Source organism: Abramis brama (genome assembly GCF_963993115.1).
Source record: "Abramis brama genome assembly, chromosome: 1".
NCBI lineage: Eukaryota > Metazoa > Chordata > Actinopteri > Cypriniformes > Leuciscidae > Abramis > Abramis brama.
This window is the reverse complement of record NC_139963.1, coordinates 64,959,134-64,973,476: the sequence shown is the minus strand read 5'-3', so window position 1 is coordinate 64,973,476 and position 14,343 is coordinate 64,959,134. Positions and strand designations below refer to the sequence as shown.

The 14,343-nt window shown below is 39.1% G+C and overlaps 1 protein-coding gene across 14 annotated transcripts in view; it reads right to left on the bottom strand.

Moving 5' to 3' along the window:
- LOC311078511 (uncharacterized protein) overlaps positions 1-14,343 on the bottom strand; it is a 97,238-nt gene that overhangs the window by 59,245 nt on the left and 23,650 nt on the right. For 13 of the 14 annotated variants that reach the window (XM_084107338.1, XM_084107334.1, XM_084107337.1 and 10 more), the window contains exon 3: positions 1,761-3,306. The exons of the other annotated variant lie outside the window; for it this stretch is intronic. In XM_084107338.1, the coding sequence (XP_083963464.1) occupies positions 1,761-3,306 (1,546 nt within the window). The remainder of the gene's footprint in view (positions 1-1,760; positions 3,307-14,343) is intronic. 14 annotated transcript variants of the gene reach the window in all.

The following is a 14,343-nucleotide window of genomic DNA, read 5'->3' as shown; positions in this document are numbered from 1 at the left end:
TTTGAATTTGTCTCCACCTCCAAAAGTCCCTCCCCCTTGGAAGGTATATAACTGTAAATGTATAATGTTTGAGTTAGATTATGTTGGAATTTTCTACAGCCGCGTAAAGTGGAGTTCTCAATAAAATTATAAAGTAATAAATTACAAAGTATTACTATTGACCTATAAAGCCCTAAATGGTTTAGCTCCAGGGTATTTAATGGATCTTCTATCGCCCTATAAACCATCGCGCTCTTTAAGATCACTAAATTCAAGGCTTCTGGTCATTCCTAGGATATCTAAGTCCACTAAAGGAGGGAGGGCATTTTCACATTTAGCTCCTAAACTCTGGAATAGTCCTTCCTGATATTGTTCGAGGCTCAGACTCACTCTCCCAGTTTAAAACTAGATTAAATATGCATCTCTTTAGCCAAGCATTCACATGTTTACCTTTTATACTACAGTTAAATCGGATCAAATGCATTAATATTGTGAACAGCAGCTATGCTAATTATTTCCCATCTGTTTTTCTGTTGTCATCTCGGGACGCTAGATGCCTGTGAAGAGACGACTCAACGCCAGCGATGTTATGCCCTAAATTAATACATGATTAACTAACTTTATTTTTCTATGTAATTTTTGGAGAAGCACTTTCTGTAAAGCTGCTTTGAAACTGTGTATTGTGAAAAGCGCTATACAAATAAATTGGAATTGAAAATTTGAATTGAATACAGAATATAAATGTTTAGAAAGTTAAAATGTGTTCTCAGAACTGTACACTGATTGTTTATGGTTCATTACAGGTTATGGAGTCAGTCACAGCATATTTTGGCCAATAAACAACCCAAAATGGGTTGTTTTTAATCCAGTGTTTTCTAGTATGTAGTTCAACATGTACATGAAATGCTAATATTTTATTTAAAGTACTTCCAATATTTAATGCTAGTTTCACTAGTGCCACCAAATGCTCTTAAATGTGTAGCAGCTAAGAGTTTACATCTGGTCAGCACATGTCTTTGAAGGGCAAAGCAAATAGTAGAAATATTATCTGAACAAAAAAACATTGCTTTATTCAAAATCAGCTTGAACAAAACATTTGTGTTCAGTGTAAAAAGGCTTTCAGACTTCCCAAGTTCACCTGCTTTTTAGGCTTTTAATATACAAGTACAAAATCAGGAAAGTTAAATGTCAAAATAATGAATTGAATGTCTTTCATATTCTTGACCTGAAACGATGTGAATCTTAGTTCTGCAGTGTCATGATGTTTGATTTTCTTAAATTGTGTTTGATGATCAAAACAAACTTTAACTTGGGCTGCTAGACCTTATTGATGAAATCTATCATGAAAATAATCAACAACCAAGCTAATTATAGATTAATTGTGTATGCTCAATCATGTCAATTTACAGCAGTGAAAAACAATTCTATGGACAAAACGCATCTGAAAAATAACATGGTTGGTGAGCACAGAAACCATGTAATTTCTATTAATTTTAAGTTTGTGTTTACATCGCTCAAATTGCTTTTACGTCGCTTAGCCAGCTACAGAGACACTGGTAACCAGGCAACAGACAAGTGACCAATCCTGAGTGGCGATGTCACTACACACACACTACCATCACAGTTCGGCACAGTTAGCCAAGTGTGCTGAGAGTTCAGGGCCGAGAACGGTTTGTAATTGTGCCGTGCCGTACCAAGCTCAAGTGGAAACACAACTGGAACCTTTTCTGAAGGTGGAAAAGCAGCTTTTGTTTCTCAGCACATAAAGATGAACTACTTACCGTGATCTCTGACTGTGATGATGTGGTTTCTCCACTGCATGGATCTTCATGTGTCGCTCCAGTTGCGTTTTAACAGAGAAACTTTTTCCACACTGATCACACTTGTGCAGATTCTCTCCAGTGTGGTTCATCTCATGTATTTTCAGACTTCTTGACTGACTGAATCTCTTGTCACAGTGTAGACACATGTAAGGTTTTTCTCCAGTGTGGATCCTCTCATGTGTTTTCACATGTATTGACTGACTGAATCTCTTGTCACAGTGTGAACACTTGTAAGGTTTTTCTCCAGTGTGAATTCTCTGGTGCCGTTTCAAACTGTTCGCTGAAGTAAAAGTCTTCTCACACTCAAAGCACACGTACTCTCTCACACCAGTATGTCTTTTCTGATGTCTTCTTAAATATAGCAGCACTGAAAAACTCTTTCCACACTCAGAGCATGAATGTGGCTTCTCCTTCGTATGAATTGTCAGGTGTGTCTTCTGGTTTGATGCACTAAGAAATGTTTTTCCACACTGATCACATGTGAACGGCTTCACTCCGGTGTGGATCCTCATGTGTTGCTTTAGGGATGATGATCGCAAAAAACTATTCCCACATTGATGGCATACATGTGGCTTCTCTCCTGTATGAATTCTCATGTGAATCTTAAGAGATTGTTTGCATGTGAAACTCCATCCACACTGAGTGCAGGAGAACGGCTTCTCTCCAGTATGAACTCTCATGTGAATCTGAAGACTAAAATTGCTTGATAAACTCTTTCCACACTGAGTGCAGGTGAAAGATTTCTTGGCTCTTCTTTTCTTTGAAAATGTATTTTTAGTCTTTGAGCGACTCAAAGGTTTTTCTCCAGGTTTGACATTATGTTCTTCCTTCACTTCACTCAGTTCTTCACTCTCCTCCTCCACTTCACTCAGTTCTTCACTCTCCTCCTCCACTTCACTCAGTTCTTCGCTCTCCTCCTCCACTTCACTCAGTTCTTCGCTCTCCTCCTCCACTTCACTCAGTTCTTCGCTCTCCTCCTTCTCTTCACTCAGTTCTTCTCTCTCCTCCTTCACTTCACTCAGTTCTTCGCTCTCCTCCTTCACTTCACTCAGTTCTTCTCTCTCCTCCTTCACTTCTATCAGTTCTTCACTCTCCTCCTCCACTTCACTCAGTTCTTCGCTCTCCTCCTTCTCTTCACTCAGTTCTTCTCTCTCCTCCTTCACTTCACTCAGTTCTTCGCTCTCCTCCTTCACTTCACTCAGTTCTTCTCTCTCCTCCTTCACTTCTATCAGTTCTTCACTCTCCTCCTCCACTTCACTCAGTTCTTCACTCTCCTCCTCATCTTCACTCAGTTCTTCACTCTCCTTCTTCACTTCACTCAGTTCTTCACTCTCCTTCTTCACTTCACTCAGTTCTTCACTCTCCTTCTTCACTTCTTTCAGTTCTTCTCTCTCCTCCTTCACTTCACTCAGTTCTTCACTCTCCTTCTTCACTTCACTCAGTTCTTCACTCTCCTTCTTCACTTCCATTAGTTCTTCACTCTCCTCGCTCTCTTCCATCAGGTCTGAAATGAAAGAAAAACTCTCATTTTCAAATTTTCTAAACAATTAAAATAATTCAAAGAGAGAAATATGGAGTGAATAGAGATAAAATGATCCCAGATGTAAAAGACAGCTGCTATGAAATATTACAATAATTTAAGTATTTTAATAAATTGAGTATACGTCCCTTAAACTTTCTATGGATGAGGTACACTTATCTTCTAATTATTTAAAAAAAAATATTGTAGGCACGAATCCCATGTTTCTGTAGTGAGAACTATTAAATATGTTTGATCAATAAATGGAAAAATGAAACTAGACAGATGTCTAGGTTTCAAAACTTGTGATTATGAAGTAATCCCAAAAACAGTTTGCTTTTACCTAGAAACAAGAGGGTTTGCATATGGAGAACCAATCAAATTGTAGGGAAATTATGTAATGCATCATGTCATTTTCCCTATAGGCCTTTTCAGAATGTTTGTAAACAATAGGCAAGTTACCGAGTAACTTCCGGGTGGCAGAACGCGAGCGGCTTGCACTGACTTAACTGAAGAGATCCAGCCGACGACTGCAACAGTTACATAGTTAAAAACATTGTTGTTGGTCAAAGTTGAAACGATGATGAAAACGTGTTGTGTTTGGGGTTGCGCTGCCAGATATACAGCAAAAGGTGTAGGGGTTTCATCGATTTCCTGTGGGTGAGGAGGTTATAGCGAGTGGACGTCATGTAGTCAAAAGTAGGAAATCTTAACGATCCCCTAAATTATATGATTCATCCAACGTTTACATTTCTGCTGCCAACCCTGCTTGCCCTTCAACTCTGCTTTGTGTATTTTAAACGGTCCATCTACAAAATCACAGCAGAGCATTTATCTTCCGCCAAGGTAATTCGAGACTAATATTAGTAAACTTGTCTCTTTTGATGAAGAGACTCATTGCCAGTCACTGCCACTCTCACGCATTCACCGTGAGACTCACGCAATTGTCACTTTTCACACGCTCTCACGCCACACATCCATTTTCTCACGCAACTTACCGGAATGTATATTCCTCATATATAATATCGACCAATCAGTGTTTTTCAACTGCGCAAAGGTCAATATAACAGCTGGAGAACAATTGTCACATAACATTTACCTCAGGAAAGCAATTTAATGACCATGATAGGCTATATAGCACGTTATTTTGGCTAGAAAAAAGAGCTATAGAGAGTATTTTGCTAATTATGTGTAGGCCTACTATATTACATATTTATTATATTTTTTACTTATATCATTAAACACCGTTGTTATTATGATAAAAAAATGCATTATCTTTTATTATTTTTTTTATTTTTATTAAATTTTTACTGTCGACAGTTGGTCTCCCTTCCAAGCAATTTACTAGCATTGCCATAGGAACGCTTCGGCTTTTGCCACCCGGAAGAACGTCTATTACTGTTGTGACGTCATGGTGAATTGTCGTATGCTCCTATTCTATAAAAACTGTTGTATTCCTGTTTACTGGTGGGATTCTCTCTGAAATTTGTCTGAGATCCTCCAGCCGTGATTAAAGCTTCATCTTGGGGGAGATTCTCTGAGAACTGGTCGAGTTCTCTCCCGGCCGAGACTAAAGCATTTAAAAGACATTGTCTGAAGTGTGTCGGTTATTATTGCTGCGCAGAAAGTTAGTTAGGGGAAACGAAAGTAGTGAAGTTACTTTTCAAATGCAGTAACTAGTAAAGTAATCTCATTACAATTTACAGAAGTAACTAGTAACTAGTAACCAATTACTTTTCTTGAGTAACTACCCCAACACTGCAAATACCCTCAGTCTGTTGACACCAATGAAATGAGCTTTAAGTGTCAATTTACAGGAGATCTAAAGACATCAGCATAATAAATGAGGTGAAAACGGGAACTATTGTCATGAAATAAAGAGTGTTTTTAGCAGATCTGTTAATATTGATGAGCCTCAGACTATCAACACTCATTCAACAAGCCATTCAGGATCATCAGCAGATCATCTCACTTTATTATGAGTGTTTGCTGTTAGAAACACATTATTTGAGTCAGGATAGATGATAAAAGCCTATAAACTGCTCTATTGAAAGACAATACTGTTATTTCTCACAATATAGCCTAAAATGTAACGTTTCCGGTGTCCAACTTCATTAATATTTATCTATATTCCCATGGATGTATAGATTTGAAATTTCCCTTGTTCTTTACTCATACAGTAATCTTCCAAAGATAAATGTCGACAAAGAAATAAAGGTAAACATGAAAATGGCAACAGCAACACTTGGGATCGATTCCCATCAATTCCCCTCACAGATCTCAAACTTTGACTTGACAGTCAGTAACAGTTCTCACACAAACACAGAGACAATCACACAAGCGAACACAAAATCGCTCAGGTCTGAATGAACTCAACATATTCTCCTCATGCTCGCTGCTGCTGCACTAAATGTTTTCAAAAATTTCAGAAGGAAGATGCCAGAAAAGACGCACAAGTATCGCTGTGATCGATGAAAACAATACAGAAATGAGCCTGTCACTTAATCAAACTGTATAAAGTGTGTGTGATGGTTGTGTAAATATATGAGAAATACTGTGAACTACTCTCCTCACCTCAGAAGACTTGAAGCTGAAACTCAGTGATGGAAGAGACGGTGCGATCGGACTCCAAAGCATCACGGGCGCGCACTGTTGAAGATTTTATTATTTCGAAAATAAGTAATTAAGCTATATATTTGTACACTATTATTTCCTTTGGGTTTGACTTTGAAAGCCTGAACGGCCAGAATGTTAATGCAACAGAGAAATCTATTTCAGTAATGTCACATGGTACAAAATATTTCTCAAAATATCTATAGAATGTATAACCATTTTTGGAAGGGGTGTAGGTATATATGTGAGAAGCTGTCACTGAGCTGGAGCGCCTTTCTGCAGGACCTGTTCGGCTTTGTTTGTGAAATAAATTCTAATATTTCTGGAAAAAAGATTGAAACCACAACAGCACCCAACTGAAGAAGCCAGGTGACGTAGACACTCTAGTGTGTAATATTGAAATGAATGACTATTGAATGTTTTTTGGGTTATATTGCACTTTGCAGACGGTGCCTTCAGACTCTCTCAACCGCCTGCTCATAGAGATCAATTTATATTATAAAGCTCATTTTTAGGAAATTTAGGTTGTAGCTCATTGTCTATGTTACTATGATTGTAAATAACTGTAATTTGTGTTTTATGAGTTATTGATCCGGGAAGTTCGAATATGTGAATTGCCAACTGCACTGAACTCCTTGAACCAGGCAAAAAGTTCAAGGCTGACCAAGGAGGTGTCGGCTTAGGGGAACCATAACCATGAAACACAGAGGGTGGGATGGGAGAAATGGGAACTTGATTGGAAGCACTACTGCACACAGGAACTGACCTAACTGGTCTGGACTTCCAACTGTGCTTGACAGACTTGGGGGCAAATACAGAACTGAATTTGCCTCCAGCTCCTGCACCACAGTATTTGCCTCTGGCTCTTGCACCCCAGAATTTGCCTCCAGCTCCTGCACCACAGTATTTGCCTCTGGCTCCTGCACCCCAGAATTTGCCTCCAGCTCCTGCACCACAGTATTTGCCTCCGGCTCCTGCACCCCAGAATTTGCCTCTGGCTCCTGCACCACAGTATTTGCATCCGGCTCCTGCACCACAGTATTTGCCTCCGGCTCCTGCACCACAGTATTTGCCTCCGGCTCCTGCACCACAGAATTTGCCTCCGGCTCCTGCACCACAGTATTTGCCTCCGGCTCCTGCACCACAGAATTTGCCTCCGGCTCCTGCACCACAGAATTTGCCTCCGGCTCCTGCAACACAGTATTTGCACCACAGAATTTGCCTCCGGCTCCTGCACCCCAGAATTTGCCTCCAGCACCACAGAATTTGCCTCCGGCTCCTGCAACACAGTATTTGCCTCCGGCTCCTGCACCCCAGAATTTGCCTCCAGCACCACAGAATTTGCCTCCGGCTCCTGCAACACAGTATTTGCCTCCGGCTCCTGCACCTCAGAATTTGCCTCCGGTTCCTGCACCACAGTATTTGCCGCCAGCTCCTGCACCACAGTATTTGCCTCCAGCTCCTGCACCACAGTATTTGCCTCTGGCTCCTGCACCTCTGCACCACAGTATTTGCCTCTGGCTCCTGCACCTCTGCACCACAGTATTTGCCTCCGGCTCCTGCACCACTGAATTTGCCTCCGGCTCCTGCACCACAGAATTTGCCTCCGGCTCCTGCAACACAGTATTTGCCTCTGGCTCCTGCACCACAGAATTTGCCTCCGGTTCCTGCACCACAGTATTTGCCTCCGGCTCCTGCACCACAGTATTTGCCTCCGGCTCCTGCACCACAATATTTGCCTCCGGCTCCTGCACCACAGTATTTGCCTCTGGCTCCTGCACCACAGTATTTGCCTCTGGCTCCTGCACCACAGAATTTGCCTCCAGCTCCTGCACCACAGTATTTGCCTCTGGCTCCTGCACCCCAGAATTTGCCTCCAGCACCACAGAATTTGCCTCCGGCTCCTGCAACACAGTATTTGCCTCCGGCTCCTGCACCCCAGTATTTGCCTCCGGCTCCTGCACCCCAGTATTTGCCTCCGGCTCCTGCACCACTGACTTATCTGTTTAAATATGTGTTATAGATAGTTATATATAGCAAACATACATTTGCTATTTCTGGGTTTCTATTATTAGATACAAAACAATAGTGGACAGTAAGAAGACGACTGGGAGTGGTGCCTGCAGCTGGGTCTTTTTCTCATCAATGGAGGACCTCCTGGCTGATGATCCCAGTGTGGAGCCGGTCCTGATCGTGTCATCTTTTGCTGGTTAGGGCCACATCAACATTAATTAGCACATCAGATGAGTTGAGTGCAGTTTAATCAGGAAATGTTATATTCATGCTTTTATAAAAATCGTATACATTATTGGATCTTATTAGTACATTTTAATTCAATCACACAGTGATGTCAAAAAAACATTAGCATCCATGTTGGATACAAAGTAGCTCCAATGTTGTCATATACGTGTTGCTAACAGCTTTATTTGAAGGATGTCTATTGTGTGGCTCAGGTAATTAGAATCTGGGTTAACTGGATGTTTAAAGTAGCTTTGTTGGCACATGACTCTAATTTACAGTAGATGCAGAACCGCAAAATGTATTTGTCGGAGGAAAGTGATTTTTACTGCCTTGATCATTACCGTTTTGAGGCCACCAAGTTTAAACTTTTTTTCCACTCAGGATCTTCATCAGATCCAGTTGGCCAAGGACCATCATCTTCACAACCTTCATCTTTACAACCTAAGCCATCAGCAGAACATGGCAAAAAGAGAAGGTGCAAGTCTGAAGCACCCAAGGGGATTGAGCAGTACGTCACTGAGCAGAGGAGGCAGATGTCAGATCTCATGGTCCTGCAAAAGGAAGCAGTGGAAGTGGCAAGCGTACATAACGTAATCTTAAAAGAATCTGTTTCTATTTTGACGAAGAAATAGCAACTTGTGTTTTCTTCTTTTGCCACATTCTGCTGATGGTTAGGTTCTATTTTGTTTGTTTAATGCCATGAAGTACAGTATATATGCTAAAGAAAATACATGCGATCTTGGTCACCTCACCTTTGTGGCTTAAATACATATTAATTAGTTGATTATAAATTTTATTTTCATGAAATAATTAAAGGTCCCATTGCATGGATTATTTTATTATTTTATAATGTTTCCTGGGGTGCCCTTATATTGTTAGTATGTTTTTTAGATCAAAACTTGTTATAATTTAGAAATAAAAGGCATATTTCCTAGCCTGATTTTAGCCTCTGATTTGAACGCTGTTTGAAGGGGCATGTCTGCTGTGAGACTTCAGTGTAAACACCCACTGCTGTGATTGGCTGCTGTAAGACTTCAGTGTAAACACCCACTACTGTGATTGGCTGCTGTGAGACTTCAGTGTAAACGCCCACTGCTGTGATTGGCTGACATGCTTGCATATGAAATATCTAGTATTACATGTGGAACTCTCTCGAATACTTTTACTCTTACAGCTATTATATGTTTTTACTATTAGAGCTGTCGGGATTAACAAATCGTGAGAAGTTTTTAAAGTATTTAGATCTATTCCCTTCACATAAAAGGTTGCAGTGATGAGCATTGAGCAGATGGCAGCCTGTTGATGGCGTGAATTAAGATCTTATCATTGCAACGCAGTTTCTGCTCTCTCACTAATGATTTCACCAACGCAAACATGAGATAAGTACAGTAAGAGCTTTGTTGTGCAGCGCGTAACAGCGTCATTGATTTCATTACGAGTTTTGGCAAGTGTCCAGATAAACTCGCGCTGTGTGATTGGCAGCTTGGGAGATTGGAAAGAGATTGTTCTTTGATCGCTTTCAGTATATTAAAATCACAGTTTAAGTAAGATGTGAAGTTGATCGTTTAGTCACTGGCTTGATTTACTGATGCATAAACAGTATTGAACAACTTTGAGAGAAAGATTATCTGTCTGAACTTGAACAATTACACATCAGACATTCACATAACCCACTGGTTCTGCAGAGGATTGGATGAACGAACTAAAAAAATACCTTTGTGTTCATTTGTACGTCCAAACACTGAGCAACTGCCACGTTTCGCTCGTTTGCAAGCCATGATGTCTCTCGAGTTAAAACCATATCGCACTTGCGCAGCTCATTCTCTCATGGGCGGGCCAAATTCTTTTTGCAGGCAAAGAAGAGAAAGGGGAGGTGACCTTTCCCCTTATGACGACATAAGGGGAAGATTTCTAGATTCGCCCGTCTGAGCTTTCATTTTCTCAAAAATACCCAGGGCTTGGTTTACACCCATCAAAATGTCTAGCCACTGGGGGACTATAGGCAGGCTACTAAAATAAGGAAACTCATATTAAGGTTAAACCCTCTGGGGACCAAGGTGTTTTTGGGGCCCTTGAGATGTTCTGACATGCCTTGACATTTGTGCTTTTTTCAGTTATTTATAAACATGTTAATGGCAACGGTGTAAATTCACTCTATATAGCACAAACAGGGCTACCATAATATGCGAGCAACTTGTATGTAGATGTTTGTATTTTTAAGAGAATAATGTTTATGCGTGGTTATTGGAAAAAAATAAAATGAAAGTTGCTGAATTAAGACCACAAAACACATATTAAATATGTGTCCACAAGACTTTTGACTAATGGATGTTGTCCCTTGTGTGAAAATAGTCTTGCTTTATCGTTCACAAAAAAAAATACATTGATTTAAATGGTGTAAAACAGGTTTTGCTTGGAAAGCCAATATGCGAGGGGGAGGAGTAGTTTACACCCACTCTGCATAATGACTCTGCCTAATGAGCCATTCTTTCAGGTGTGACACTGACTGAGCCACAATGCAAGGACAGAAGATGTATTTAGAAGAAGACTTATATTGACCATTTAAGATTTCGCTTACATCTCTCTTGTAAATATGTTTTGCTATTTTATTAAAAATGTTACAATTACAACAATAATTACAATTTCAACAATATTTCAAGTGTACTCTTTCTTTATAAAAAAGAAAAAGAAAAAAGATTATAGGCCTACATTTTATCATATGTATTCATTAGTTTGAATATAGCCAACATTGGAACATCTAACATCTTAGTCTATGACTTTATTTTTGACAATATATAAATATATATATATATATATATATATATAACGTTAGATATGAGCAGAAATTGATAAACAAAAGCTTATTTGATGTGGCAGTATATTCTACAGTAGCCTAAAAACTGTACCCAAATCTAGTCAACAAGTGACTGACTGTAACGTTGTTTTTATGAAATATTAGGGCATATAAATGCTAATTTGCAGTTTAATACGTTGCTTATACAAATACATTTTATTTCAACATATTCCAGTCGATTTTTACTCATCTCAGTAGGCTATAGCAAAGCAGTTTATTCTTTCACACACAGACGCGCGATTTATATTTAGGCTAAACAGTCTTTACAAATATGTACCCTTCATTCATCTCACAGAAAGGCGAGTCATATTATAGAAATGCGATTCATCTTTTTGCGGTTTGCATAGGCCTACACTAACGTTATTCCATAACGTTATTCCACACTTGAGAAAAGAAAACAGCCTACCTCACTCCTCAGCGGGATCTGCTCCTCATATCAGGAGATATTGCTCCTCATCAGCACTGTTCTGAGGAATCTTTTCTCCATAAGGTAGGCTATATTATGCCTCACTCGATCGCGACGCGCTTTGTTTACAGCTGATGTGGGCGTTTCACAGATCTTCAATAGTTCTCAGAATTTGCGTTTGAATAGCACGCGCTCTCCGGGGAGTGGTCACATTACTGTGAATTAGCTCGTAATGAGCTCGACTGGAGTCGCTCTCTTTTTATACAGATTACAGAAGCTGAGAATATTTGTTTTTTATATAAGTTACTTCATTTAACAGATGCGATCTCAAGCTTTATGCCTGTGGGTCTGTTTGCCTGTTTGACTGAATTTTCGCGGAGTTATAGATCATTTTCGAACGCGTTTCAAATGGGAGTTTACTGACAGAGAGAAGGCAGAAATCGCATCATGTTAATTTTTCTTTATTTGTCAAAATGCAAAACACTTTATTTTTATTGTGAGTATACAGAAAAAAAATAGAAACTGAACAGGATCGATTGATGTATTACACGAAAATGAAAGATCAAAATTAACAGAGCATTTAGTGTTTATTTTCATTGCTAAAAAAAAAAAACGAGCAAAACGCGCGGGCGCGTTTTTGGTCCCCAGAGGGTTAAAAAGTATCAGCCTATTAGCTCAACACAATGATAGTGTTATATTAATACAATTAACTCAAACTCATGTTTGTTTTTAGTTTTTGGCCAAGTTCATCTAATTTTCTTTTCTGGCACGGTATCCGGTAAGAGTTGTATGACATCACTGCCATCTTGTGATTTGTGGCTCATAGAGGTTTGCAATGATAGATGATAAAAAAAATCACCAAATACTGTTCACAATGACAATGAAAATGTCTATAAACATCAACATAATCACAGACAAAAAATAAGGATTACACACCACTTCTCAGTATTCCAGCTGCACTCTTTCTGCTGGTTGAGTAAAGCAGTGGTGAGATGGAGACAGAAATCATTTCAGTTTATTTTGTGAATACTGTGTGTTGTTTAAAGTTCATAGTAATTGTTCTGACTTCATGAAGCCTCATGGTGTGAATAAAACATCAAACTGACTAGAACAAACTCTTTGAAATGTATATATGATACTGGATATCAAGGGTGAAACTGTTAATAATATAGACAGACAGCAATCTCATTCAATGTCAGTCATGTGTGCAGTGAAATATAATTTATTATAATTTATATAAATTTTCTAATGAGAAATTAACAACATGGAGAGATCTAAAAGCAAATAATATTTCATGGCTTTCAGAACTAAAATTATTCCTGATTCAAGCAGAATGAGCATAAAATAAAAACGGACAATAACAATGAGATGCTGATAAAATGAGTAGAGTTTAATCAATAATTACATGAAGTAAATACAAACATTAAGTAAAAGTGAAAGCGAATGAGACCGATCTCTCTCTTTACTGACTGAGCCAAAGCATCTCAAGAGAAGAAGAGAAGGAAAGCGTCCAGTTTCAAACATGATATACATGTATATCTTGCATTTGCATGGAAGAGTAGAAGTGGAAGAGAAACTAGATGTTCTGATGAAAAAAAAAAAAAAAAAACGAAGAATTAGTTAAAAATTATTGTCCGATTCATGTCTCTCTTAAAAGTGTTATGGCCTCTTCTTCGGCTCCCTGAACTTAGCCTTGAAATGTTTTTTTTTTTTTTTCAGTGTGAATATTCTGGCACTTTTTCAGTTCATCTTCTGTAGTAAAGGACTTCCAGCAATGGTCTTTATTCAGAATGAAAAGCAGAAGTGATTTCAGAGCGAAAGCCTGAGCCGCTTCTTCCCAGTGTGATCTCTAATGTGAATCTTCAGACTTGATTTACAGATTTGGATTTACAGACAGCATTTTTAGCTTCTGTTTTTCCTTTCTCATTCACTTCCATCAGATCTAAAAGAAACATTAAATCAAGAGAGATTTCAAATGAGAGACAAACGTGAAATGAAAAGTGAAGCCTAAAGTCAAGATCACTGATGAGTTCAATAGTCATTTGCATTCCATTAAATCTGGTCACATTGGAATAGAGGATTATGAATAAAAAGAAATTTTAAAAAAGTGTCATAACTGCCTGTTATTGTGTCATGGCTGGTAAAAGATTATTTGGCATGTACATTTTTTAAGTCACCGGCCATTGGCAGGTGTGACAAAAAGTTAGTTTTAGGGCCCTGCTTGCACCTCATAATGAGATACTTATAATAATGAAACTCTTTCCAAGCAGATACCAATCAAAACAACAAAATGTCCTAACGCTCACCGTGGCTGTAAGGAAACTACTTTGTTTCTCAGCACATAAAGATGAACTACTTACCGTGATCTCAGACTGTTTAAGTGGTTTCTCCACTGTATGGATCTTCATGTGTAACTCGTCCCGCACTGATCACACGTGTGCGGCTTCTCTCTGCTGTGGATCCTCTCATGTTTTTTCAGAGTTGTTGACGCACTGAATCTCGTCACAGTGTGAACACTCTAAGGTTTTTCTCCAGTGTGGATCCTCATGTGTAGCTTTAGTTGAGCTTTAACAGAGAAACTCTTTCCACACCGAGCACACGTGTGTGGCTTCTCTCCACTGTGGATCATCTCATGTTTGGTTGACTGAATCTCTTGTCACAGTGTGAACACTTGTAAGGTTTTTCTCCAGTGTGAATTCTCTGGTGCAGTTTTAAAAAGGCCACTGAAGTAAAAGTCTTCCCACACTCAAAGCACACATGATCTCTCACACCAGTGTGAATTTTCTCATGTCTATGTAAATATGGCAGCAGTGAAAAACTCTTTCCACACACAGAACATGATGAATGTGGCTTCTCCTTCGTATGAACTGTCAGGTGTGTCTTCAGGGCTAATGCCCAGATAAACGTT